General features: G+C 55.5%; 12 protein-coding genes and 1 non-coding gene across 13 annotated transcripts; 8 read left to right on the forward strand and 5 right to left on the reverse strand.

Moving 5' to 3' along the window:
* The first annotated feature begins 760 nt into the window (after positions 1–760).
* BO82DRAFT_357156 (Hsp20/alpha crystallin family protein) lies at positions 761–2,041 on the forward strand. The gene has a single exon (XM_025635939.1). It carries the CDS (start codon positions 916–918, stop codon positions 2,002–2,004), a length of 1,089 nt encoding a protein of 362 aa, XP_025488801.1. The 5' UTR covers positions 761–915; the 3' UTR covers positions 2,005–2,041.
* A 1,830-nt stretch (positions 2,042–3,871) lies between these two features.
* Positions 3,872–5,081, forward strand: BO82DRAFT_385724 (putative isochorismatase family hydrolase). The gene is made up of 4 exons (XM_025638199.1): positions 3,872–4,098; positions 4,162–4,474; positions 4,529–4,748; positions 4,805–5,081. Exons 1-4 carry the CDS (start codon positions 4,015–4,017, stop codon positions 4,893–4,895), a joined length of 708 nt encoding a protein of 235 aa, XP_025488802.1. The 5' UTR covers positions 3,872–4,014; the 3' UTR covers positions 4,896–5,081.
* Positions 5,082–5,863: 782 nt separating this feature from the next.
* BO82DRAFT_405046 (uncharacterized protein) lies at positions 5,864–7,392 on the forward strand (the record flags this gene model as incomplete). The annotated part of the gene is made up of 4 exons (XM_025639465.1): positions 5,864–6,152; positions 6,205–6,312; positions 6,368–6,668; positions 6,720–7,392. The coding sequence occupies 4 exons, from the start codon at positions 5,864–5,866 to the stop codon at positions 7,390–7,392; spliced, it is 1,371 nt and encodes a 456-aa protein (XP_025488803.1).
* Positions 7,393–7,436: 44 nt separating this feature from the next.
* Positions 7,437–8,930, reverse strand: BO82DRAFT_357158 (NAD(P)-binding protein). The gene is made up of 3 exons (XM_025635940.1): positions 8,069–8,930; positions 7,718–7,993; positions 7,437–7,661 (listed from the first exon to the last, which is right to left on the reverse strand). The coding sequence occupies exons 1-3, from the start codon at positions 8,662–8,664 to the stop codon at positions 7,535–7,537; spliced, it is 999 nt and encodes a 332-aa protein (XP_025488804.1). The 5' UTR covers positions 8,665–8,930; the 3' UTR covers positions 7,437–7,534.
* A 633-nt stretch (positions 8,931–9,563) lies between these two features.
* Positions 9,564–11,424, reverse strand: BO82DRAFT_405048 (SGNH/GDSL hydrolase family protein; the record flags this gene model as incomplete). Its single annotated transcript, XM_025639466.1, has 10 exons — positions 9,564–9,869; positions 9,930–10,166; positions 10,221–10,280; positions 10,343–10,436; positions 10,490–10,577; positions 10,712–10,830; positions 10,907–10,959; positions 11,043–11,079; positions 11,152–11,158; positions 11,223–11,424. The coding sequence occupies 10 exons, from the start codon at positions 11,422–11,424 to the stop codon at positions 9,564–9,566; spliced, it is 1,203 nt and encodes a 400-aa protein (XP_025488805.1).
* Positions 11,425–12,396: 972 nt separating this feature from the next.
* On the forward strand, positions 12,397–13,128 carry BO82DRAFT_357161 (uncharacterized protein). Its single transcript, XM_025635941.1, has one exon. It carries the CDS (start codon positions 12,417–12,419, stop codon positions 12,870–12,872), a length of 456 nt encoding a protein of 151 aa, XP_025488806.1. The 5' UTR covers positions 12,397–12,416; the 3' UTR covers positions 12,873–13,128.
* A 679-nt stretch (positions 13,129–13,807) lies between these two features.
* On the reverse strand, positions 13,808–13,926 carry BO82DRAFT_t255. The gene has a single exon. It is a non-coding gene; the product is annotated as a tRNA-Leu (tRNA).
* Positions 13,927–14,325: 399 nt separating this feature from the next.
* On the forward strand, positions 14,326–15,135 carry BO82DRAFT_357162 (uncharacterized protein). Its single transcript, XM_025635942.1, has one exon. It carries the CDS (start codon positions 14,624–14,626, stop codon positions 14,960–14,962), a length of 339 nt encoding a protein of 112 aa, XP_025488807.1. The 5' UTR covers positions 14,326–14,623; the 3' UTR covers positions 14,963–15,135.
* Positions 15,136–15,572: 437 nt separating this feature from the next.
* On the forward strand, positions 15,573–17,282 carry BO82DRAFT_385727 (cytochrome P450; the record flags this gene model as incomplete). Its single annotated transcript, XM_025638200.1, has 5 exons — positions 15,573–15,614; positions 15,674–15,815; positions 15,887–16,275; positions 16,328–17,021; positions 17,080–17,282. 5 exons carry the CDS (start codon positions 15,573–15,575, stop codon positions 17,280–17,282), a joined length of 1,470 nt encoding a protein of 489 aa, XP_025488808.1.
* A 233-nt stretch (positions 17,283–17,515) lies between these two features.
* Positions 17,516–18,519, forward strand: BO82DRAFT_357163 (oxidoreductase, short chain dehydrogenase/reductase family). Its single transcript, XM_025635943.1, has one exon. It carries the CDS (start codon positions 17,567–17,569, stop codon positions 18,494–18,496), a length of 930 nt encoding a protein of 309 aa, XP_025488809.1. The 5' UTR covers positions 17,516–17,566; the 3' UTR covers positions 18,497–18,519.
* A 651-nt stretch (positions 18,520–19,170) lies between these two features.
* Positions 19,171–20,399, forward strand: BO82DRAFT_421412 (phytanoyl-CoA dioxygenase family protein; the record flags this gene model as incomplete). The annotated part of the gene is made up of 2 exons (XM_025640161.1): positions 19,171–19,834; positions 19,938–20,399. 2 exons carry the CDS (start codon positions 19,171–19,173, stop codon positions 20,225–20,227), a joined length of 954 nt encoding a protein of 317 aa, XP_025488810.1. The 3' UTR covers positions 20,228–20,399.
* Positions 20,400–20,431: 32 nt separating this feature from the next.
* Positions 20,432–21,994, reverse strand: BO82DRAFT_421416 (NAD-dependent succinate-semialdehyde dehydrogenase). Its single transcript, XM_025640162.1, has 2 exons — positions 20,611–21,994; positions 20,432–20,561 (listed from the first exon to the last, which is right to left on the reverse strand). The coding sequence occupies exons 1-2, from the start codon at positions 21,981–21,983 to the stop codon at positions 20,447–20,449; spliced, it is 1,488 nt and encodes a 495-aa protein (XP_025488811.1). The 5' UTR covers positions 21,984–21,994; the 3' UTR covers positions 20,432–20,446.
* A 201-nt stretch (positions 21,995–22,195) lies between these two features.
* BO82DRAFT_342195 (uncharacterized protein) lies at positions 22,196–23,784 on the reverse strand. The gene is made up of 4 exons (XM_025633572.1): positions 23,572–23,784; positions 23,312–23,504; positions 22,846–23,263; positions 22,196–22,783 (listed from the first exon to the last, which is right to left on the reverse strand). The coding sequence occupies exons 1-4, from the start codon at positions 23,683–23,685 to the stop codon at positions 22,291–22,293; spliced, it is 1,218 nt and encodes a 405-aa protein (XP_025488812.1). The 5' UTR covers positions 23,686–23,784; the 3' UTR covers positions 22,196–22,290.
* Positions 23,785–24,235: the final 451 nt, after the last annotated feature.

Consider the following 24,235-nt stretch of genomic DNA (forward strand, 5'->3'; position numbering starts at 1 on the left):
GACAGACTACAAATCAATTGCTTGAGAGCACCTCAAAAAAACTCCCAAATAGAAAAAAGCATACCCAGCTCACGTACTACTTAGTAAGTAAGTTAGCTATAGGGTGGTGGCGATGTAAAAGGACTTTGTGCACCGGCACGGGTAGAGTCAACAACCCGAGGGTCAAAGCTCCAGCTCTCATACTACTCGTAGTACTGGTATGTCCGAGACCTCGGAGGTCAAACATCCCTACACACACAGTAGTACCTGGCTCTGCGAATGAGCAAGAGAGCCAAGTAAATCTACGTGGCCTGGGGTGACTCAATTAGAAAGCCCGATACCTCGTTGGAGGACGCTGTGAGTCAGCGGAGGTCGGGCTTCACATGGCAGCGCCACAGGCAAGGATCCAAAACTTGCTTCTGGGTCCTACGTAGCCAGTGTTCAGACCTATGGGGTGTTGGGATAGGGCTGCAATGATGCGCCAGCAGGCAATAACAATTCAAAGTGTGGCTGTGGTGGCAGCGGACCTCGGTCCAGGCCTCTATATTAGGCAGTTAGAGCCGTCAGAGGCTCGGGGCTGAGTCACGTTGGACTCTCAATGCGCTGTAAAAGGCCTAGTGCAGCGATATCTCCAAGCGCGGCAGAAAGTCCGAGGCTCGGGAAACACGAATCCCGCCTTATCTCCGACCGGCAGCAGCAAGTGGCGAGTGAATGTTACGACGACTATATCGCTGTGGCGAAACTCTATCAAAACATCCAGCCTGGTTACCTGGACCAGAATCTATAAAGGCTGCAGATAACCCGTGTTGATGATGAACGTCTCCTTCTCACAACACTTCATTCCATTCATCCCTCAATTTCAATACCTTCTCCTCCGCTACATCATCTCACTACTCCGTTTTCTCTCCTTCTCTCATAACAATAACAACAAACAACATGGCTTCGATACGCCAACTCAACCAAGCTGCTCCCTTCTGGGACTTCCTCGCTGAGATTGAAGAACGGGGGTCCTCCCACCACCATGGCCACGACAACGATGCTACCGACAACGAAGAGCGGTGGCACAGTCGCGGAGGTCGCCGCGGACGTCGTGGTCCTCACCACCGCCGTCACCGCGAGCCCACCCCGGAAGACGACGAAGACGACGAAGAAACAATCCACGAACTCGAGCTAGAGGAATCATCCTCGGACAGCTCCGACGAAGAAAACGATGAACCCCGCGGCCCCAAGCCACACCACGGCCGGAAGGGTCACGGAAAGCACGGCAGGTTCCACGGCAAGGGACATGGCGGTCCTGGTCGTCGTTGCCACAGCCCCGGACCAGGTGGTCCCAGAGGCTTCGGACCCCGAGGCGGCCCTGGTCCTTTCTCGGGCCACAGAGGACCCCACGGTTTCGGCGGCCCAAGGGGTAAATTTGGCGGTCACCACTTTGGTCCCCGCAGGGGCTGCGGTCCTCACGAAGACGTCGACTTCCTTGAGCCCTTCGGCCCTCACAGAGGCCCTCACGGCGGATGCGGTGGTCGTGGCGGTCATCACGGACCGCACCCGTACTGGGGAGGACGCAAGCACATGCGCGGATTCAAGCATGGCGGACGATGCGGTCCTCTCCCGCCTCCTCCGGGCTTCTTCGGACCCTGGAGCCGATTCGGTTTCGACAACAAGAACAACACCGAGTTCCAGCCCGAAGTAGACGTCTACGACACCCTCGACGCTTTCCTCATCCACGTCTCCCTGCCCGGTGCCAAGAAGGACGCGGTGGAAGTCAAGTGGGATCCGCGCAAGTTCGAACTCAACATCTCCGGTGCTATTGAGCGCCCCGGAGATGAAGAACTGCTGAAGGCCCTGGCGCTGGACGAGCGTCGGGTGGGTGCCTTCGACCGCAAGGTCCGCCTGGGCAGTGCTGCCCACCCGGTCGAGCTGAATGCCGACGAAATCACGGCGGAGATGGAGAATGGACTCCTCAGTGTGCGGTTGCCCAAGGTGGAATCGGATGTGGTGATGGTGACCAAGGTTGATATTCAGTGATTGGGACTGCTTTCGGGTTACTTGCTATGGAAGTGAGGCGTCTTTGGGATTCTTGACATACTTCTGGCTATAGTGTTTTGTGTTTAATTTACAATGTCTTTTTGTTCCAACATGATCCATTCCGGAGAGAACTGAGAAGGGTAGCTCGTAGCCTGTATCCCAGTCAAAGGATTTTGCGTGTAGACGGCTCGTAGTGTACTTTCCCACCCGAGCATGTGATGGATATTGACTTTCAGGAGCGTGGAGGTTTCCTCCTCTGGGAAAGTAGTCGGAGTAAGGTAGGTACTGAGTAGACCTGGCACTAGGGAGCCAACACGGGACTAGGTTGTATATATGAATCTATTGGATATTGCACTGAGTGCGCGTAATATTGATACGAAGACTCCAGAGGCTTCGGCTCCTCCTTTGACTCCATTCCCCATGTATTGGCAAATGGTCGTCTTACTATGCATCGCTAGCCACCCTTAGTGTACTCGGTTCGCCATGCAGAGTCTCGGAGTCGGAGGCATCGGGACAGGAGGCTCGTATCGCGCCACGTGCCGATGCCCTTCCATGGAAAGATATGCGGTTCGTTCTGACGCTGCATCAGATCTCATCTTAGCTAATTAGCCAGGAAAGGAAGGTACATAGAAACCCCACTGGGGACCCTCCGATTCTCGACAACACGAGGCTCCATAGTGGGACTGCAATCACTTTAAACTATCCTATTTCGGCCCCGACTCCTCGGGAAGTATAGTATGTTATACTAGCAGTGAATTGGTTGATACGGAGACTGCGCAGAGGTCTCATCGAGCAGACCCCGGCCTCTTCGACTGTGGCCCCCGACCCATGGAGGTAAGCTTCCTGGTGGCGGATGGCGCAAGCAGAGCGATATGGGTCATCTTCTCGTAATTGCAAGCGATAGATAGCGGGTTGCGAGCCGTTTCTGCCGAGAGACACCGGTGCTGCAGGCAATTCTCCCGCTTAGTCTAGATTCGGGCTAGGGTGGAGCAGAACCCTTGTCATGCAGGGACAGCAAAGCTGCCGACAGAGTCTCTTTCTCCTATTTTATTCAACACCTGGCATTTCAAACACGAGGATGTTCTTCACTAGTTTGGGGAGATTGGCGCAGCTATTCCCTGCAGTGGAGGCTTGGGCTTGGGTATAGCGAACAGGTGCGATCTTTCCTTGCTTCATAATGCCTCATTCTTGGCGGAGTCAGGGCTACAATCGCCGTTAGATTGATAGCAGACTGTCCCCGCATTCACCCGTCATTTCGTTATACGGGACCTCAGATGGAGAATGTAAGACAGACGGCTACTCCTTTAGGGTTGGGCGGTTCTGCTAACCAGCAATCGAACGAAGCGGGCGAGCGAGATGACATCCCGCCGGGGCAAAGTGGTTGGAACAGGGATCACGGATATAGGATCCATTTTCCCAATGAGGGCTATTTGGGGAAGAATTAGTGCACCTTCATACGGGCTTGTTTGTCAAGTGTGCAGTGGCAGCTCCTTCAAGGGTCCACTATCAATCTATTATGCGGGATGTGATTGGATGGATCGGTATAACTGGTGTTGGTGAGTGGGGAAGCTCCGAAGACTCGATTCCTCCGGGCGCTCGGTTGGCACTGCCAAGCCCGACCAGTCAGAATCCCATAAGCAATCCATAATAATGCTCTCCGTATAGGGAGCCACCACTGCAGTAGCCCTAACCCCCGGCTCTTCGTAGTCCTTCTAGTCCCTCTAGTCCCTCTAGTCCCTCTAGCACAGTAGTCCCTCTCCAGGCTGCAGCCAAGACTTCTGCGATACGAGATCCCAATCGCTTCGAAATGAGTAGATGGTTGACAATCATGACCAAATGCTGAGCATATTCTTCCGTTTTGGAGACCCCAAGGGCTTCCAGATGGCGAGTGCGCAGGTATAAAGAGGTCCTCATCGCCCAAGCAGATAGAGAATCATCAGAGACTCATCACTCCGAGAATCACAGCAAGCAAAGACCAAGCCAGTCCAGCAGCACTTTCTCAGCTTCAAAATGCGTTTCAGCAACATTCTCGCAGCCCTGGCTCTTGGAGTCTCCTCTGTTCAGGCGTGGAACCGTATCGACAAGGACAATGCGGTAGGTCATGACGAGAGCACCCTTCTACAACGAGCTATGAGTTGCTAACAGGCTCCTCTCCAGGCCCTCCTCGTGATTGACCACCAGGTCGGTCTCACCCAGCTGGTGCGCGACTACAGCACCAACGACTTCCGCAATAACATCATTGCCCACGCCGCCATCGGTAAGGCCTTCGACCTGCCCACAGTCTTGACCTCCTCCTCCGACACTGGTCCCAACGGTCTTCTCCTCAAGGAGATCACCGACATGCACCCCAACGCCACTTTCGTCCGCCGCCAGGGTGAGGTCAACGCCTGGGACAATGCTGAGTTCCGTGCTGCGGTCAAGGCCACTGGCAAGAAGCAGCTGATCATCGGTGGTATTGTCACCGAAGTTTGTAAGTCGTCCTCTGCCAATCCGATATGAAACTCCGGGAGGCTAATGATCCCAGGCACCGCTTTCTTGGCTCTCTCCCTGATCGATGAGGGCTACGAGGTGTATGCCAACACCGAGGCCAGCGGTACCTTTGATGCCAAGCTCGCCATCGATGCCAACCGTCGCATGGAGAAGGCCGGTGTCACCCTGATGGGCATCTTTGGTATTGTCTGCGACCTCATGCGCGACTGGCGCAACACCCCTGGCTTGCCCGAGCTCCTCCCCTGGCTCGACCAGTAAGTTTTGGAAGACCTTGTCGGATATCGTTCTGTGGTGCTAACTACCCCTGCAGGTACCAGTTCGCCTACGGTCTGGTTGCTCGCCACCACGCTGGTGCCATTGTCAACGGTACCCTGGCTGCCGTCGAGGAGACTCTGATCTAAACCGCTTACGCGCCACTCGGGCACTCCGAAGCTGCTGGCCTGTGGAGTCAACCTGGAGACAGTCGCTTATGCCTTCGTGGGTGCCCGACCGCTGCCCTGTCAAGATAAGCCTTGGACTTGGTTCTAGTGGCTTCGGTTGTGGTCTTGGGTGTTCGAACTATAATATAGTCTAGTAATAGAGAATAGAGTGATTTTTGAAAACTCCAATCGATGACAACTGACAGCTAGTCAACTCACTAATGCACATGTAATCAATTTGTAAGCCAGGGACTCTTGCGTACTCTTCCTGCTACTTGGATTCACTCAGGCTTCCCTGGACTCTAGGATAATATTTCCTTCTTAAATCTGGACACGGATTGTAGTTTCTAATGGCTAGTATATGTATTTTATGATTGAGAAGTCTTCTTCCTGGTATGGGTTATTGGTCTTTCGCCCAAAAGACAATGCAAAAAATAAGTATATCAAGATGGAACATGGAAGAGATCTACAACGGGGTTTGTTCGTAGTAATGCAAATCAAGAAAAATGGTTAACGAATGGTGAGGTCTACATAGTACAGATTCAAGCTATACATATATGTTGAAGGTGTAATAGATGGTGGGTAGCCCTGGGGAAGATGGTCTGGAATGCCCAATAGCGATAAGGCCGATGTTCAGGCCAAGCTCCCCATTTTTGAAGATTCGAATTGCCTTTCATAACCCTACTCCGCAACATGAAGAGCAAAGTCAAATCGATCATGAGACATTCATTCCATCTTTCCAGAGGCCTGCCAAGATCATTCCAGATGGCAGGCCTACCACATGTCCGAATCTTCCCAAGTCCGTTATCTCCGCTATCGCCGATCTCATATCTCACCCTTGACTAACAGTAAGTTACTCTTCACTGTCCTCATCTTATGAGCTCTGGAAGACCGTCATCATCATCATCCCAGAACACAAACACACCAAGCACTAACTCAAATGCTTCAGCATGCACTGGGAGTTCGTGGACGGCAACACTGCCATCTCAGCCACCACCCGAACGCGCATCCGAAGCCATGTGGCTCGAGGCAAGAACGCAGGGAGACGCCTCGCACGACCATCCCGACCGAGCAAAGCGCATATTGAAACTCCATCTTACCTCCGCATTCCTGCCCTCCTTCAACGTCAGATTACCAATGGAGATCAAGAGACTATCTGCGACGTCGAAAGACCCATCACGAGCGGTTTGATTTTCCCTGTGGAGCTAGCGCCACAGACTCGGGACATTGCACACAAGGGTATACCCAATCTACAGAACAGTTACACCGATAGCATGTTAACCGTCTCTAGCGCTTGGATTTCTTCGTGACCTGCGCGGGGCTCCCGGGTTATCTCAGATCGTTGAGGAATCCAGTGCTCCTTTGATCTGGGTCCAATACATGTTCCTCGACGCCGCGTGTGAGTCTCCTTCTGGTGCCAACGTGCCCCATCTATGGCGCTGACGGCGAGCCAGACTTTCATTCAGTCATCGCCACATGCCTGTGGATTGTACCGGGACTCATATCCGAGCAGTGCCGAGACACCGAGGCATCGCGCCATTTTTTGCGCACGATACACCTGATCAATGGCCGGCTGGCCGGCGCGAACTCCACCTCGGATGAAACCGTTGCGGCCGTGGTGGGTATGGTGCACTACGAGCGACATCAAGGGCAGTTCGGACGAGCTCTCATTCACACCCGAGGGCTACGGCAGATGGTCGACTTGCGTGGCGGGGTTCTCGAACTTGGATGTGAGCTAACCAGGAAGATATTTCTGTATGAGTTGGCCGAGCTAGAAGTGATACGTCCCCGCTGACATATTCTCAGGTGTGATATCGAGTGTTCGTTCCAGCTGGGCTGTGCACCGTTGTTCGCGATTGAAGAGGTTGATGCTGTGACTTTTTCAACAGGTGACTTTGAGTTGAGACGCATTGCAACGACACCTGTGGCCGGCCCTCGTGATTCGAATACGTGTCTAGCCACACTACTACGGCATGGGATGGATCTTGCGCTCATTTACAACTCTATCGGAGCGGGTCAACAACCGAAGCTCACGTATTATGCTCATTTTGATCTCGTTCTACCCTTTGGCTATCGGCTTTTACAGTTCAATCCATTGCAAGGACCGCGGCCAGTTAGTCATCTGGACGATGTCATTCACCTTGGCTTGATACTCTTTCTCTGCACTTTCATTCGACGACTAGACCGTGAGATCGCTGACAACAATCTCCTTGCGACACTACTTGGATCTGTGGCTGAGAAAGTGGAGGCCGATCGTGGAACCCAGGAAGCACTACTGTGGGCTCTGCTTGTCGCCAGAGCATCTATCTTCCAGAGGAATATCCCGGAGTGGCTTACGCTGAGGGTCGCAACTCTGATCCAGAGTCTGGGGCTTGATGACTGGGAAGATACTCTATACTTACTTCGTCAATATCCATGGGTCAATGCTCTCCATGATGAGCCCGCCCGAGGGCTGTGGCAAAGAGTGGCTCCATCGTAGGATACGTGGCTATTGAACCAATAATCGATGATCATTTTAACAACAGAGGTATGAACAAGAGAGTGCAACTTATTACTTGAGAGTTACTTTCTAAAGCAATGACCCTAGCCAGTCTTTTTCGCGATGATGGCCGACCATTCAACTACTGCTTCAGCATGGCGTCCACACATCCCGGCTCAACCGACTCCAACACCTCGGCAACAGCATCCCACATTCGTTTCTGCATTGCTTTCCCTTCGTCGTCGGTCACCCAGTTGGGCACATCATTCCTGTATTCGAGCATCAGCGTAGTTCGTTGGAACTAATGTCAACATGGAAAACTTACTCGCCCATCTCGCACGAATGTAGCAGACACCCATGAGACTCGGACCCCGCCACCGCACCATGCAGCAGCGTCCGACTCCCATCTTCTGCCGTTCGCCCGTAAAGCTGGTTCATATCGGTGACCTGCGCCTTATAGTCCGGGGGAGCATTACGGATCAGCTCAGTCGTGCAAAGACCGGGACAAACCAGATTGAAGACCACCCCGGTGCGCTCGACGGGCAGTAAAGTCGCGAGGTGCTTCAGCGCCAAGATCTCCATCAGCTTCGACAGAGGATAACTACCTCATCCATCAGCTTGCTCGCACTCTTCCGCATCCAAATACAACAATGGTCGAACAGAAAGAGACACTCACCTCTTAACCTGCAACCCCTCATCTTGTTCCATGCCCACCAGCGGATCCTCGCAGATCCGCTGCCACTCCTCCTCAGCTGTGAACCCGACGCGACTCGTCACAACCACCACCCTAACGAGTCCACCGCCACTCCTCTCCGCACTCTCCCGCATCTTGCCCGCCAACAGCACAGCCAACAAGAACGTACCCAGCACATTCACCGTCACCGCCAGGAGATGGCCCTCCGCACGGACGGGGCCCATCATCGCCACCGCGGCATTCTCAATCACCGCGTCGATGCGCTCCAACTCTGCAATTGCCCGCTGCGCAAACGCCTTCACCGAGTCGAAACTGCTGAGGTCCAGGTGCCACACCTGCACCACGCCTGGACGACCGCTACTTTTGTTGATCGCGTCTTTCGCCCTCTCGCCAGCCTCGATACTCCGGACTGCAAGGATGACCTTGCCGGCTCCGAGCGCGACGAGATGCTTCGCTGCTTCGAAGCCAAGGCCGGTGTTCGCCCCGGTCACGATGTAGGTTCTCCCTGTGACGGCCTCCGGGGTGGCGAGGAGGGGGAGGTTGCGGCGTTGGGTCGAGACCACTTCGTCGACGGACATTGTCAACTCTTCTGCTTCTTGCTTTGGTGACGAAGGATGTAGCTGTCAATTGAAATGAAATTGTCGTTGCTGGCTGTTAGTTCGATGGAACGAAGGCTATTTCTGGGTGCTAGCATGGTATTTATATCCATGATCGCCAGTGCCTCATGGTTTCGTTAAGCGGAGCGGAGTTTACGGAGGTAGATTTGGACACAGATACAGCGATGGTCTTCTTATGTCCGACACCACATTGGATCTTGGGGTTTAACATCAGTATCTCCATCAAGGTGATGGATGACGTTGGTAGATCCAGATTCGACCACTGAGAGAGTAGTGTCCTAATCGGGTTAGCTGGGGGGCGGCATCGGGCCCGTGACTCAGCTTCCAGGAAGATTGATACTCCGGCCCGGGGTCACTTGGCCCCAGATTTCCAAGTTGGGACACCAACAGATATGGAGGTACCAGAATCCACCCAGGTTAATCGCCCGCTCCATCATCGGATGTGCGCAAGCTAAGGATGGCATTGCTTACCCTTACCTAAATGAAGTAGAGGCAGGTATTGACATACGTACTTCCCACCGTTCGCGTGTGGTATTTGGGAAATGAATCCGAGTAGTGGGATGCTACTTCTCCAGCTGCCTACGACAAGGCCTTGGATCTATATTGATCGATATCAAAGAACCGAAGAAGAAGAAAAGCGCAGGGGCAAAGTAACTTGGCAAGCTACTCTAGAGCCTCCCGTGTAGCATGCGGCAATAATCAACTATGTCACATAGAACGATCCAACCAGCGCTCAGACACGCTCCGTATATGCACAGCACCCCCATGCGATAATCGAAATATGCAAGGCATCTCAGCCCGAATAAATACACTCTACACGGTCCAGTCGACCCAGACTGTACAATCCCCTCCGACAGAAATCAATACCCCTCCTGGTCGTTCCAGTACAGCGTTCCGTGCTGCACCTCGCCGGTCGGCTTGAGCTCCCAGCGCAGGACCAGCCGCGTCCACTGCAGCAGATGGCTGGCGACCTTGATGTGGCCAACGTCCGTCGGGTGGTTCTTGGGGTTGATGTCGTTGTGCTGCAGGATGCCGTCCGTGTTCAGGTAGTGCACGAACGTCCAGCGCAGGTCCTTGAAGTACTCGTACACCCGGATGATCTCGTCCTTGTACTGGATGGTCGACTTGTACTCCGTGCCGACTTTCTGGAAGGGTCCCCATTGCGACTGCGCGACCGTTAGCGGCAGTGGACAGAATTCGAGTTGATCGGTGGGTGGTTGGCTTACCATCAGAACGATTTCGGCTTTGGGCCAGACGCGATGAATCTCCTCCACCATGTCAACGTAAGCCTGGTAGAACTTCTCGCCGGGCACCTCGTTCGGGTGGCGCCAGTCGTTTCCGCCCATCTGGATGAACACCAGGTCGGCGGGTTGCTCGGCCGAGTTGTCGAAGGCGGGAGGGTTGTCGCCGTAGAATTGGTGGGCGCGGGCTCCGGGATCGGAAGCGCGGTTCCACCACCAGGTCTGCGATGGTGATTAGTTGGGGTGCGGCGTCCAGTTCGAGGATGGGGAAAATACCATTCCGTGGACGCCACCGCCGTAGCATTGCATGTCAGCTAGGCAGACACCGGGGTAGGCCTAGAGTAGGATGAGTCAGCGCGTGTATTACACAGGCACCTCGGAAAGAGGGTTTGGCTGACAGTGATGGTGAACTCAGCATCGCCGAGTCCAACGCCGTAGAGGAAGGACCAGGACGACAAGGTCTCGTAAGTGGCATATTGGCCCCCGGCCAGCCTGTTCGGTCCGGTCAGTACGAGAACACGCATGTAGCCACCATGTCCACTCACGAGCCGCCAATGATTTCCACCTTTCTCTTGTAGGGCGTGGGTTTCGTGATGTAGGCGTCCTTCGCAACGGACACGCCGGCCAACTGGACTGTGCAGGGGATCAGCCGCGGGACCGCAGACGCGCAGAGACAACCTGGAAAACTTATCCTATGCCCCAATTCGTCACTGGCACGTTGTCAGCCTTCACGTTCTGCACCGCACAAGCTTATCGGGTTTGCCCACCTCGCATCTCAAACACATTGCTCTTGGTATCGACGCCGTCGGTGAAGTCATCGGGCCCGATGAATGGGTAGGTCGCATCGGCGGTCACGTTGGAAAATCGCCAGTCCAGAGACCCGATTCTGTGGTCTCGTAGTTGGTATTCGAGGAATGATCGAGGGTATAGACGAGAGGGTGAACACGGGGGAGTATAACTACCGATAAGCGACGAGGGCACCGTTGGAGGTACTGGGGCCGAAACTGAGAGCCAACTGGAATGTGGCGGAGTCGCAATGCGTCAGCCCTTTTTTTTGTCCCTTTCCACGGTCGGTCGCGGGGAGAAACCCTTCCTTACCTTGTTGCCGGAAAACTCAACCTTGATCCCAGGGGCTCTATGCGCACACGGTCAGTGGAGTCAGGCGCATGCCATTTTTATTTTCCACCGAAAGAACAGAAGAACCTACGACCACCCTGGTCTTCGATTAGCCACAAACTCGCAAAACTGCCGTGTTTTGCCCAAGCGAGGTGCACTCACAGGAAATGTGCTGGCTATCCCAACGGCCTTTGTACGCAATCTCCGGAACCCCCGCGTCGTAGTTTCGCCAGGAATCGTCGAGTTTGATGGGGGACTGTTGGCCGGGGTAAGGGTCCTCGCGTGGCTGGCCATTCTGCAGAATGGTGGCAGCCGCGGGCCAGACCCGGAGGAAGATGAGCAGCAAAATGGGGGCGAATCTCATGGTGTGCACCCGCAGCCTCGGAGGGAGGGAAACTTGACGGTCACAGGCAGAGGCAGACTCATGATAAAAGAGCAGAGCAGAGCAGAGCACATGCACCACCGAATTGACGGTCAGGGGCGGACCAGACCAGCACACCTCCAATTCAGCCCAGGCCAGCCAAGCCCAGGGCCAAGGTTGCATTTCCCCAACAGTGATGATGACTGGTGGCTTGCCGCCCAGTTCCCGCGCCACGCCCGCCCGGTATGAGGTGATCGCTGACCCTGATTCGCTGTCATGTGCAGGCCCTTGATGCCTTGGCGGTCAGGCAGACCAGCATGCAAACAGTGCAAATGCCGTCATGCATCATTCACTTGGCCTTCACCAGGTGTGAATGAGGGAGGTATAAGTATAGTCGAGTCGGTGGCTGGTTGATAGTGACACGTTCAATCGTTGGATCCTCACTTGTACTATTTCTTTCCTCATCATGTATCTCTCAACACCTCTCTCCGTCGGCTACCTTCAGCATCATCATCATCATCTTCTTCTTCTTCTTCTTTTCATACCTGGATTCAAGATTGTCTCATACTCGATCGATCCTCAAAACAAACAAGTACACAGTTCTCGACTTTGGTGCAAATTCTCAACTTGACTTGAAATTAATTCTTTTCACATCACAGACACCAATTTTTCCATCGCACCTCACTTGTAGAGTCAGGCATGGCGAGAGACAAGGACGGCGAGAGACCTGCCAAGCGAATCCGAGTCTCAACGGATGAGCGCAGCAAGTAAGAATGCCCTCCTTGGTCTCTACTGCGTACTAATCCAAGGCAAGAGTCACAGGGGACGTCATAACCATACTGGTCGGACCCAAACAAAAAGCTTACACCGTGCACGAGGAGCTGGCTCGTGCATCTTCGCCAGTCATCGACAAAGCCTTGAAGGCCGCCTGGGCAGAGCATTGCAACCGCACCATTCAGTTTCCCGAGGATACACCGGAGATATTCGAGATCTATATGCACTGGCTCTACTTCTCAACGTTTGCTGTGGTTGGCTACGAGGCTGGTAGTGGCTACAGACCATTAATTGAGGCCTATGTCCTAGGAGACAAATTACTTGACACGAAGTTCCAGGACGCCGTGATTGACGCCATCGTCGAAAGACGATACGCGAAAGACCTGGATTGCAAATACACCCAACCTAGCAATGACACCATCAACTGGTTATACTCCCACACAACTTCCTCGGCGCCGATCCGCCAGCTATTTGTGGATATGCTCGCGGATTTCAGACGTCCCCCTCCAGCGGTGACGGTATTCAAGAAAGAGACCTCCCAGGAATTTCTTCTGCAGCTGATAGCAAAGCTGTATGAACGCCGAGCGACGGATAAAACACCTCTCAAGGCCTCCGATTATTATCGCCAGCCTACTGACCCCAGTAAGCGAACTCAGCCAGAGGACAAATCTAAGTAGCAGCAACACCAGGTACTGGGCCCGTCCATATTGTGAAGGTATTGGACTCAAGTACTTGCCTGACTTTCATCTTGCTTCTATGCTCGAGTGTCCTTCGGACCAAAGCCAATTACGCTGCCAGAGCTGCTCAGTCACGCGTCCTCAAAGGTTCATACAATTCATATGGAAAGATGTCGCACATCGGGTTTGGTGCTGGTCTTGCGAGGGGAGCACGGGCAAGCGATAACTAATGGGAGGTAATCGGTGCAATGAAATGACAATGCCGGTTGACCTTGCCGATCTCACAGTACCCCAGTAGTTTTATTTTCTTTGTGACAATGGCCCAAGGGTCCGTGTCTTGATTTGCCCCAGAACTGTAGCTTCGCAGTGATCTGCTCTCGATTAGAATGGAGTCCTCCGGTTTGTCAATGATGGTGACAGTATGTGAACTTCTCCATTGCCCTTAGTGCGACTGTTCTAACGCAACCCGAGCATATTGCTGCTGACCCTTCTATTTAACTCTATGTTACTATCTGCCGTGGACGAAGCAGGCAAATTTGAATTATATGAGGGATAAAGAGACTGGAGGTCGCTCATAGCAGAGTCCTTACTTGTAGGATCCCTGCTACCGATAGGCAGACTGTAGGTGACCTGGTTATGGGCTTCGACTCACATGTGGAAGGTTAAAGTGTCCAACATGAGCACGCTCCTGTCAAGTTCAACAATAAAAGGACCTATGGCTGAGAGCATTGGTGCCTTCGCGCTCATTGTAAGCATAAGAAGGACCCGTACATGGGTATTAGCAACAAGGACTGAGGCGGAATAATGCAGTTGAAGCATGGGTTGGTCAACTGTGGATAGGATAGTGGGGCATTCAATTTCCCTGAATTTTCCGCCGGTCGGCCGAGGTGGAGATTCACACAAAAAAGGGAGAAAAAAGAATCCGCAAAAAGGTATGACAAGAGTGGGATTCGAACCCACGCCACTTGCGTGACTAGGAATGTTGCTCGTTGGAGCGAACATGTGTGATCAGGTTGCCTGACCCTAGCGCCTTAGACCGCTCGGCCATCTTGCCTTGGTGATAGAAGGGCTGCGGCTTTGGTCTTATGACGCACACAACACGTAAGTGTCCTACGCGCATCTAGGTCCTGTCTAGCATCAGCACAATGCGCCTTAAAAACACAGTGAAGAAGCTGTTCTCACTTAAAGCCATACTAGGGGGTCTCCAAGAGCTCCGTGGCTGATTTTGGTGTGCCATACTACTCATGGCGACTGTGTCTGGTGTAACTAGTCGGGGGCTGTGATTGGGGTAGGATATATATCTATCCGCCTGTGGTATCATAATGCCATCTCGAGTCTCGGCAGCAGTCAGTGGTCATGGATCCAATCATTTCGGATGATCTATCCAGACATCAACCAACAGCCCGAATTCTAGCCAGAACTTCATCTACTCAGCAGCCGTGTTTGCTCCACTACCACTACCCTCGGTAGTTGGGCCTGGATTCCCTTCATCGCGGTTAACCCACCCACGACACGAGCTTACGAGATTCGTCCTTCCATCAAAATAAGCTCCAAGACCCGCCGGGACTACTATATCGAGATAGGTTGGTGTCACCAGCAGTCCGACTCTGTCATAAAGAAGATGCAACGCCTCATAGAAGGCTCATCACTCTAAGTCAAGAACCCGATCGTCCCCAGCTTGGTCGTCCCCAGCTTGGTCGTCCCCCCATTGCTCATTCGCCTTGAATTCCACCTTCGATCTATCATTCATCATGGCCGTGCTCCCTCAGCTTGAAGGCTCAACATTCGACGCCGATCTCCGCGACCGCCACATTATCTACGACTATGTAGCACACGATGGCAACGGTAACCCAGAGAAATGGCGCTATGAGATCTGGTTCTTCAAGGAAGACCGGGTGGTCTACGCCATTCACGGCGGGCCGATGGCCGGCCGCAAGAACTTCCAGGCAGCGACATACCAGCGCATTCGCCCCGGCGAGTTATGGCAGATCAACTGGCTGCGCATGGTGACAAGCGCAACTTGGAGGACTTTGCCCGCTGGCGCGAGTTGGCAAGAATTGGATCGTTGCAGGCGGACCGAGTGCTATTGAGTGAGCAGGCTGTCATCCTGCAGGATTTCCACGGAGCGGAGGAGCTCGAGCCGATCGATCCGTCCTGGCCAACGCTGGACGTGGCTGGACGTGGCGGTTAGTGGCGGTTAGTGGCTGGATCTATGCATGCATACACAATACACAATGCTGTCCAGTCTGATCCCGTACAGCCGATAGGTCAACTCTGGTCATGCAATATGATGTACTATCGGTGATGATGTGTTCATAGATGCCTCAGCACGCTTACTCCGACAAGCTTTGGCATGCCCACCCCCCAAGGATCAACTCGCACGTATAAGCCGCAATCCTACTAGTTTTATCGCAGGCCTGCATGTAAGCTCTGCGTCCACCTTGACCGGCCGCATAAGCACCACAGAAATTCTGTACTGATGCAAAGACATGGCAGAGTCCCGGCACCATATCCGGTGCTGGGATGCACGATCCATGATGATCCTTGATCAACACCTCGGGGTATTCGGCTGTAAGGCATCTGCAAACCCCGCTTTTGCCTATATAAAGAACATGCATTCTGTCCCTGCTACCACCAACGGACCATTGCAACCCAACCTCAGAAAGAAACTCCTGCTCGATTCGCGACTCGATCTGCAAAATGTTGTTCATCATCGGTGTTGTACTTGGCTGCTTGCTTGTCGTGCGTGTCCATGCTCTGAAGACGCCCAACCGCAACACTAATTTCAGGGCGATCTACAGCACTTCTTTTATCGAGGACTGACCAACCCTCTCGCTCATATCCCGGGCCCGCCTTCTTCGCGATGGACCAGTGTGGTCTTCTCCTACTACTGCGTGCGCGGCGAGGTAGCCCAGTATGTCCATGGCCTGCACCGCAAATATGGTACTGTACAGCCCGTTGGACCCTGCCAGACGAAGACCGACCTCTAACCCGCTAACTCGCCCACTTGCCAGGCCCCGTCGTCCGCGTCACCCCCACTGAAGTCGACATCTGCGATACCAGCGCCGTCAAGCAAATTCACAAAACCGGCAGTGCCTTTCTCAAGTCCCAATGGTACGTCGACCTCACCCCGCGAGAGAGACAAAGCACCTTTTCCACCGTCGACCCCAAGTTCCATGCTGCCCACCGACGGCTGCTGTCCTCGCCCATCTCCGACTCGGCCCTGATGACCCAGTTCGAGCCACTCATCCGGGCCCGAGTCAGCCAAGCCATCGATGGACTAGACCGAGACATGGCAGCCACTGGGGCCGGGGATGTGTACAAATGGATGCTGTTTATGGCCACGGACATTATCGGGGAGATGTCCTTTGGCGAATCCTTCCGCATGCTGGACTCAGGCCAGGTGCGTGTGACTCCGCCCCCAGCAACCAGAGAATCTGGCTCACCTACCGCAGAAAAGCCAATACAGCAATGACCTGGAACGGATTGCGTTGACGGGGATCATCCGCACCACGTTCCCGACCATGTTCAAGCTCGCCGCGACTCTGCCGTTGCCCTACTTCCGCGAGACGGTGAAGGCCGTGAACCGTCTGGAGTCATATGCCGTGGCGTCCATCGGCCGCTATTATGGCATGCTGAAACAGAACCCAAAGGACCCCAAGCCCACCCTGTTCACCAAGCTGTATGACGCCGGCGAGAACGGCCTCTCGGAGACGGAGATCATCGCCGAGGCGCGCACCTTCATCGTGGCCGGTAGTGACACCACGGCCGTGACGCTAACCTACCTAATCCATGCCGTGTGCCAGAATCCCCAGATCCGAGACACCCTGGTCGCTGAGGTGGCGCAGCTGCCGGCCGACTTCACGGACCGGGATCTGCGGGGCCTGTCGTACTTGAACCGGGTCATTCTGGAGTCGCTCCGACTCTACAGTGCGGTTCCGTCGGCGCTGCGTCGTGCCGTGCCTGCCGGCGGGGCGCATCTGGCGGGCTATAGTTTTCCTGCTGGGGTCACAGTGGGAACGCAGTCGTATTCTCTGCATCGCGACGAGAAGATCTTCCTGGACGCGGAGAGGTTTGAGCCGGATCGGTGGGTGTCACCCACGCAAGTGATGAAGGATGCTTCGCTGCCGTTTGGTGGAGGGTCGCGTGGTAGGTTTGAGATTGTACTTGTTACTGGGCGAAAGATCAGTGCTAATAGATGATTTAGTCTGTCTGGGAATACACCTGGCGCGAATCGAGCTACGTCTGGCCACAGCGATGTTCTTCCGTCGATTTCCGCAGGCGCGCGTGTCGAGTCGCTATGGCATGAGCGAAGCAGACATGGTGATGGAGACTTTCTTTCTGATGGCACCCAAGGGACACCGGTGTCTGATCGAAGGAAGAGATATGCAGCACAAGGTTCAGTTTTAGTTTTAGTAGATGATGATGATGATGATGATGATGATGATGATGATCGTCACAAGGGCTTGATACCATACCGCCGTAAATTGCAAATAAGTTCAATATCTAAAAGATTGCTTTAGATGGTAATAGACTCGACGATGGATGATGGGTGTGGTATGTCATCGTAATGGTCTTCCCCGCACTCAGCATCAACAAAGCTTCCCCGCTTCAAACCTCACCTCACCTCACCAAACCAGTAACACACCACAACACACCACAACACAAACCACTGGGCACATCCATCCACAACCATGTCCAACCCACCCGGCACCAAGCCCCTCAGTGACCGTGAGGCACTAGCCTTGCGGCAAATCCCCACGATGACCTTCTCCACCGCCACCAACCCTCTAACCGGCCCTCTTCCCCCCGACCCGAGCGCCTCCACCCCAGCCCTCCGCGCCGCATCACGCTTCGCCGTCCCCGGAAGAGCCATCATCACCGGCGGTGCCGGATCCCTGGGCGTAACCGTTGCGCGAGCCCTACTCGAACACGGCCTGACCGCACTCTCCCTCCTCGACCTGCCCGCGACGATCACCACCTCGACCGCAGCGCTGACCGAACTCACCACCTCTTTCCCAGACGCACAAATCCACATCTATCCGGTCGACGTGACAGCGCCCGAAAGCATCAACACCACTATCACCACGGCCGTAACCAGCATGGGCGGGGTAGACCACCTCCTCAGCTTCGCGGGCATCGTCTCCTGCACGCCGTCGACCACCGCCACACCCAGCGAGTTCGCCAAAGTCCTCGACGTCAACCTCACGGGCTCCTTCCTCTGCGCCCAGGCTGTCGCGGCCCACATGATCGCCCAAGGCACCGGGGGCAGCATCGTCTTCACGGCCTCCATCTCCGCCCACGCGACCAACTTCCCGCAGCCGCAGGTGGCCTACAACGTCAGCAAGGCCGGGGTCGTGCATATGACTCGCAACCTGGCGGCCGAGTGGGCCGTCCACGGGATCCGGGTCAATAGTGTGAGTCCCGGGTATATGGATACGGTGCTGAATGCCGGGGACGGACTGCAGCCGTTGCGGGACATCTGGGCGCAGCGGTGTCCGATGGGGCGAATGGGGGATGTGGAGGAGGTGACCGGGGCGTTTGTGTTGCTGTGTAGTCCGCGGGGCGGGAGGTATATCACGGGAGTGGACTTAGTGGTGGATGGGGGAGCGATGACTTTGTGAGCGCCCTGGATGATAGACAGGGATGGGGATGGGGATGGGGATGGGTTAGGGCGGAATGACGGGTTGGTGGTACTTCGATCTTGCCTCCGTAGATATAAGATCAGAGGCTGGAAGTAGACATCTGATCAATGATGGCAGAAGCTGTGGAGTACTACCAGTGACACGGCTTGTACACATGGCTTGAGTTCGCTACAACAGGTATTTGTGTTCCTCGTGAGGTGATACAGTAGCATGCCTTGTTAAGCTCAACATACGGTCGGAACTGCATTTGACCCGTTGTTCAGCCGAAAGTATTGGCCTTTCTAGCATGACCACGAAGAGACTGTCCAGATACTAGAATGACCGTGATGATAGAGTCCGAAGTATCACAACAATGAGGGCGATATGACGCTGATAGGCAGGATGAAAGTCAATGACTAGGCCGAAAGGGGCAATTCTGATGAGAGCCCCCCTCCCTGATAAGATTCCCAGACAATCAGGAAAGCCACTTTCCCTCCAGATATATCCGGCACCAAGTCTGCCATGAGTTTGATAAGAGATAATCGTATATAGGTGTCATCTGACATCGCCCACGCACTTAAAGGCGACTCCACGAGCCTACCCACTAGTCCGCATCAACCGCATCCATCCCATCACCCTATCTGGATCCAGACCCTAAGCACTACTAATCCACCATGACTCGTCTCCCCCTCCCAGTCCCCCCCCCCATCGACCCCTCCTACACCCCTGCCACCAGCATTACCACCCTCCCCGCCACCAGCCCCATCGAATCCATCCTCGCCGTCCTCGAGCGCGACGGCGGCCTCATCCTGCGCGACCTCGTCACCACCTCGGAACTGCAAGCCATTGCCGCTGAGACCGCACCATGGAGCACCCCACGACGCCACCTGGATTCCACCGCGCAGGGCGACGCCTTCTACACGATCCCCCCACAGACGACCCTCATCCCAGGCCTGGTGGGCAAATCCGTCACCGCGGCGCGCATCTGCGAGCACCCCGTCCTTGACGCCCTGCGCGAGCGCATCCTCGTCGACGAGTTCACCGTCACTCGCGAGGGGTTCTTAGAGCCCAATCGCATCGACCCCCTGCTGAGCATGAGCGCCTCGATGAACATCGGCTACGGGGCGCCGCGCCAGCTGCTCCACCGCGACGACAACGTGCACGGGGTGAGGCACCAAGCCCCTCCGGGAGAGTGGTCGCTCCAGAATGCCAGCCAGTTCGGGTGTCTCGTGGCCGGGTGCGACGTGACGCGAGAGAAGGGGGCGACCATGTTCGTGCCGGGCAGTCATAAATGGGGGGATGGCCGGCCGGCCATGCCCGACGAGGTGTGTTTTGCTGGTACGTCTGCCCTTGATCCCGATCAGCTCGTTTGCACTCGTGGAATGAGAGCGACTGTATACTCGAGACTAGCTGACTGGATGCGCCGTGGTCTGGGACGTAGAAATGTCCCCCGGCTCGGCCCTGATCTTCCTCGGATCCGCCTACCACGGCGGCGGACACAATTCCGTGCCCGACTCGGTGCGGACCATGCACAGCTTCTTCTTCGTCCGGGGCACGTACCGCACCGAGGAGAACCAGTTCCTGGCGATCCCGCGCAGCAAAGTGCTGGAGATGAGCCCCAAGATGTTGCAGCTGCTGGGGTATACGAAGCCGACCACCTCGTTGGGGATTGCGGATAACATCAGTCCGCATGAGGACGTAAAGGGAATTTGGGAGAGGGTGTGCCAGTAGTGTGGGACCTGAAACATCGACAGGGTGTTTGGGTTAGTGATGACAGAATGGCTTGAATGTTGGCTGTAAACAAAAGCCTCGAGACTGTTACTGAGACTATATTCTACTTGATCAGAGGAGACCAAATGTTGAACTACTGATTCAAGCCAAGTCAAGTCTATATCAATACCAAAATCGTTACATGCGTTATACCTCAACCCAACCCCAAAACCAAAAGATCTACAGGTGAGAAGTGATAATACCCCCCGTGACAATCATCTTGATGGTGAGATAGTCATCCAAGCCGTACTTGCTTCCCTCGCGGCCCATGCCTGAGTGCTTCACACCTCCGAATCTGCAGAACCATTAGCATCAACACAGTCACAAATAAGCGGAGAACATACGGCGCCGGCGCATCGGAGATCACCCCCGTATTGAGCGCCACCATCCCTGTCTGCAACCCCTCCGACACCCGGTGGGATCTGGCCAAGTCTGTGGTCATGACATACGCCGCCAGCCCGACCTCCGCCTTGTTGGCCCTTTGGAGCACCTCCTCTTCCGTCTTGAACCTGATCAGCGCCGCCAGCGGGCCAAAGGTCTCCTCCGCCGTGACGCGCATCGAGTCATCCACATCGCCCAGGATGGTCAATTCATGGAAATTCCGCCCCAGCTTCGGCAACGCATTGCCCCCGAGCAGCACAGTGGCTTTCTTCTCCACCGCGTCCTGGATATGCTCCGCCGTCTTGCCCCAGCCGTTGGTCAGCGGGCCATGCGTCGCCTGCGCATCCTCCAACCCATTCCCTACGCGGAACTTCCGCACCTCCTCCACCAACCGCCGACTGAACTGGTCATAGATCCCCTCCTGCACGTAGATGCGATTGGCACAGACGCACGTCTGGCCTGTGACCTTGAACTTACTGGCAATAGCAGCTGTGACCGCGACCTCGACGTCCGCATCATCGAACACAATGAACGGGGCATTGCCGCCCAGCTCGAGACTCAACTTCTTGAGCGTGTCGCTACTCTGCCGCATGAGTAGCTTTCCGACGCGCGTCGACCCGGTAAACGAGATCTTCTTGACCCCCTCGCTCTCGCACAGCGCCAGCCCCAGCTGGGGGGTGTTCTCCAACGCGGTGACGACGTTCAACACCCCCTTGGGCACGCCCGCCCGCTCCGCCAGGACGGCCAAGGCATTCGACGCGAACGGGGTGAGCCCATCCGACTTGAGCACGACGGTGCAGCCGGCCGCCAGCGCGGCGGCGACCTTGCGCGCCCCCATGGCCAGGGGAAAGTTCCAGGGCACGATGAGCCCGCACACGCCGACGGGCTCCTTGAGCACCTGCACGCGGCTGGCCGGGTTGCTGTGCGGGATCACGTCGCCGTAGATGCGCGCCGCCTCCTCGCCAAACCACTCGAAGAAACTGGCCGCGAAGAGCACCTCGCCCTCCGCGTCGCCTTTCACTTTGCCATTCTCCGCCGTGATGATCCGGCCGATGTCCCGTTGGTTGGCGACCAGGAGATCGTACAGCTTGCGCAGGATGCGGCCGCGTTGCCGGCCGGATTGGCTGCGCCAGGCGGGGAAGGCGGCGCCGGCGGCCGCGATGGCGCTGTGGATGTCTGCGACGGTGGATTCGGGGCAGTGGCCCAGGATGGTCTCGTCGGCCGGGTTGCTGATGGGGAAGGTCTGGCCAGACTGACTGGGGACCCAGGCGCCGTTGATGTAGGATTTGTCGACAAAGAGGGTCGGGTCTTGGAGGGTGGAGGCGAAGGAGGCCATTTTGGTGGTGGTGTGTGTTATCTGGATGGTGTTGAATGTCGTTTGTTCAGGGACGGGGTAAGCTGGTTTATATGAATAGAGGAGTGTACAGCTCAGTATAAGACCGAGGGTGACTGCAATTGACCTTCCTAGTCGAGGCAAAACAATGAGATACCCTCGGCTGGCGATGCTCGGCTTTCCCTCCCGATCCCCGACTTCGGCAAGCCTCGGATACAGTTGCCTGTTTGGGTGTCTTTGGAGAGAGCCCTCTTATGACCCGACCGAGCTTGATTCACTCCATAACTACTATACAAGTATGCCCGCAAGCCTAAGTAACAAAAACCTGCAATTGAGGCAGCTCCGCCGCCCAATTCCGCTCGGCACCCCCCTCCCACACCTGCTGCAGCAGCTCCATCGCTCGGATGATGTTGGCAAACCCATTGCGCCGAAACTGCCGCTCCAGAAACCTCCGGAAGAAGCGCTGGTCCTCCGTCCGCCGACACTCCAAGCCGATGATGAACGCCGACCACACCAGCACGTGGTCCATCTGCGCCACCGCGGGATACAGCACCAGCAACTGCTTGAATTGGTCGACCAGATGCGAGAGCGCCCGCGGCAGGCTCCCCGTCCGGGCCAGCGCGCGCTGGAGGTAGATATCGTACGCCTGCTGCCGGACCTCGGCGATGCGGTCCAGGGCCAGCGCATGGCGCGGGTGCAAGGTGCGGTAGTAGCGGAGGCAGTCGAAGCTCTGCGCCCCGTGCGACAGGATCGCACAGATGCCCGAGTCGAGGCTGATGAGAGGGCTGGCATTGACGCGCATTCTACAGTCAAATCCGTATAAGTATCTCGCACCCAACGACGGTGTGCCTGGGCTACTACTCACTTGCGTATCTCCCGCAGGAGAAATGCAGACACCTCGCCCCCGTCAAGCCCCCCATCTCCCCCAACCGCATCGATCGCTGATTGCAGCATGCGGAACAAGATCGGAAAGTCCGAGCCACCCGTGACCATCACGGCCAGCAGGAGGATGAGGATGGTCAGGATGACGGACTTCTTGGTCGCCATGTCGCAGGCGCCCAGGTCGCTGCGGCGCTGCAGCCCCCGGATGACTTGCGTGTAGAGCCTCCGGGGGTCGGCACAGCCGGGGCTGCTGCCGACCGTGCCCAGGAGGTGGAGGGAGGCGACGGACAGGACGGAGTTGAGGACCAGCTCGTCGGTGTGTGCGATAGGAAGGATGGTGCCGCGCCAGCCGTTGTGCTGGTCGTCGATGACCACCATCTGCGGGGCGATTTGTTCGGAGACTTCGATGGTCAGTGGTGGGATGGCCAGGGTTAGGTTCATGTGCTTACAATATGTGAGGAGGTAGGACTTCCATGCTTCAAGCTCGGCTAATGGGGGCGTGATGATTGAGATGGAGTCAAAGGAGGAGACGGCGGGTTCTGGTGATCGATCGCTGTCTGAGGTCTGGGGCGATGGCGAGAATAGGGCAGGGTCCTCATCAGGAGACGACGGAGCGTTCTTGCACTCGTTTGGGAACAGGATCTTAAGAACTTCCTCCGGGGTCTCGAAGAGACAGCCCGATCCGGTTCTGCCCTTGCTCCAGCTCGACCTCCTGTCTTGTCAGCATCCATCGGTGTGCGCTGACTTTCCCGCAGACGTACGGTGGTAAGATGTGCTTTCGGGGTCCTCTTCTTTTGCTTGCATCACGGAACCGAAATCGCATCCCCAGACCGCTACAGCTGATGCCCTTGGCAGTACATTTCCCACAGACAGGCTCTTTTCTATCGCAGTGGATGCGGCGCTGGGAACACTCATAGCATCCTGTCTGATCATCAGCCTCAGCCCCTGCAAGCTGATGACGAAGCGTACTATACCTTTGGTCTTGGGGACATAAGGTCTGTTTCGCAGAGGCATGATGCTGATTCTATCCTGACTGGGTTTACAGAAGGAAATGACATGTGAGGTGCAATCAAGGAGCAGCAGTGACTGCGATAACCTTCCACTTCCAGATGCGATCATGCATCGATACATGCTTATCTTCCCCGCATTTGCTCTTATCGGACGCTAGTCCCAAGACGGCAAGAAAAATGAGAGCCCGAGTAGCCCGAGAGGCGAGCCAATGATTGGCCTCGGCTCGTCGGCTGTCCGGCTACTCCATCCGATCGCTATCTTTGCATCCTGGCATACAATGAGTGGCTGGGGTTGATATGATATCGACTCTGATGGCTCAACAGACACATCGCTCGGTTGCGTGCCGACGCGGGTGTCGAGAC

The sequence above is a fragment of the Aspergillus uvarum genome (assembly GCF_003184745.1).
Source record: "Aspergillus uvarum CBS 121591 unplaced genomic scaffold BO82scaffold_54, whole genome shotgun sequence".
Lineage (NCBI taxonomy): Eukaryota > Fungi > Ascomycota > Eurotiomycetes > Eurotiales > Aspergillaceae > Aspergillus > Aspergillus uvarum.

Bases quoted from the DNA above. Each gene is read 5' to 3' on its own strand.
- BO82DRAFT_385724 (XM_025638199.1), top strand. From the start codon at position 4,015: ATGCGTTTCAGCAACATTCTCGCAGCCCTGGCTCTTGGAGTCTCCTCT. The intron at 4,475-4,528 runs GTAAGTCGTCCT...TAATGATCCCAG, and splicing joins TGGTATTGTCACCGAAGTTT to GCACCGCTTTCTTGGCTCTC. The intron at 4,749-4,804 runs GTAAGTTTTGGA...CTACCCCTGCAG, and splicing joins CTCCTCCCCTGGCTCGACCA to GTACCAGTTCGCCTACGGTC.
- BO82DRAFT_342195 (XM_025633572.1), bottom strand. From the start codon at position 23,685: ATGCGATTTCGGTTCCGTGATGCAAGCAAAAGAAGAGGACCCCGAAAG. The intron at 23,505-23,571 runs GTCGAGCTGGAG...GAAGTTCTTAAG, and splicing joins GGATGCTGACAAGACAGGAG to ATCCTGTTCCCAAACGAGTG. The intron at 22,784-22,845 runs GTGAGTAGTAGC...ATTTGACTGTAG, and splicing joins CTCCTGCGGGAGATACGCAA to AATGCGCGTCAATGCCAGCC.
- BO82DRAFT_421416 (XM_025640162.1), bottom strand. From the start codon at position 21,983: ATGGCCTCCTTCGCCTCCACCCTCCAAGACCCGACCCTCTTTGTCGAC. The intron at 20,562-20,610 runs GTATGTTCTCCG...ATGGTTCTGCAG, and splicing joins ATCTCCGATGCGCCGGCGCC to ATTCGGAGGTGTGAAGCACT.
- BO82DRAFT_357158 (XM_025635940.1), bottom strand. From the start codon at position 8,664: ATGTCCGTCGACGAAGTGGTCTCGACCCAACGCCGCAACCTCCCCCTC. The intron at 7,994-8,068 runs GTGAGTGTCTCT...TGGATGAGGTAG, and splicing joins GAGGGGTTGCAGGTTAAGAG to TTATCCTCTGTCGAAGCTGA. The intron at 7,662-7,717 runs GTAAGTTTTCCA...GCTCGAATACAG, and splicing joins CATTCGTGCGAGATGGGCGA to GAATGATGTGCCCAACTGGG.
- BO82DRAFT_357156 (XM_025635939.1), top strand. From the start codon at position 916: ATGGCTTCGATACGCCAACTCAACCAAGCTGCTCCCTTCTGGGACTTC.
- BO82DRAFT_357162 (XM_025635942.1), top strand. From the start codon at position 14,624: ATGGCCGTGCTCCCTCAGCTTGAAGGCTCAACATTCGACGCCGATCTC.
- BO82DRAFT_357161 (XM_025635941.1), top strand. From the start codon at position 12,417: ATGCACTGGCTCTACTTCTCAACGTTTGCTGTGGTTGGCTACGAGGCT.
- BO82DRAFT_357163 (XM_025635943.1), top strand. From the start codon at position 17,567: ATGTCCAACCCACCCGGCACCAAGCCCCTCAGTGACCGTGAGGCACTA.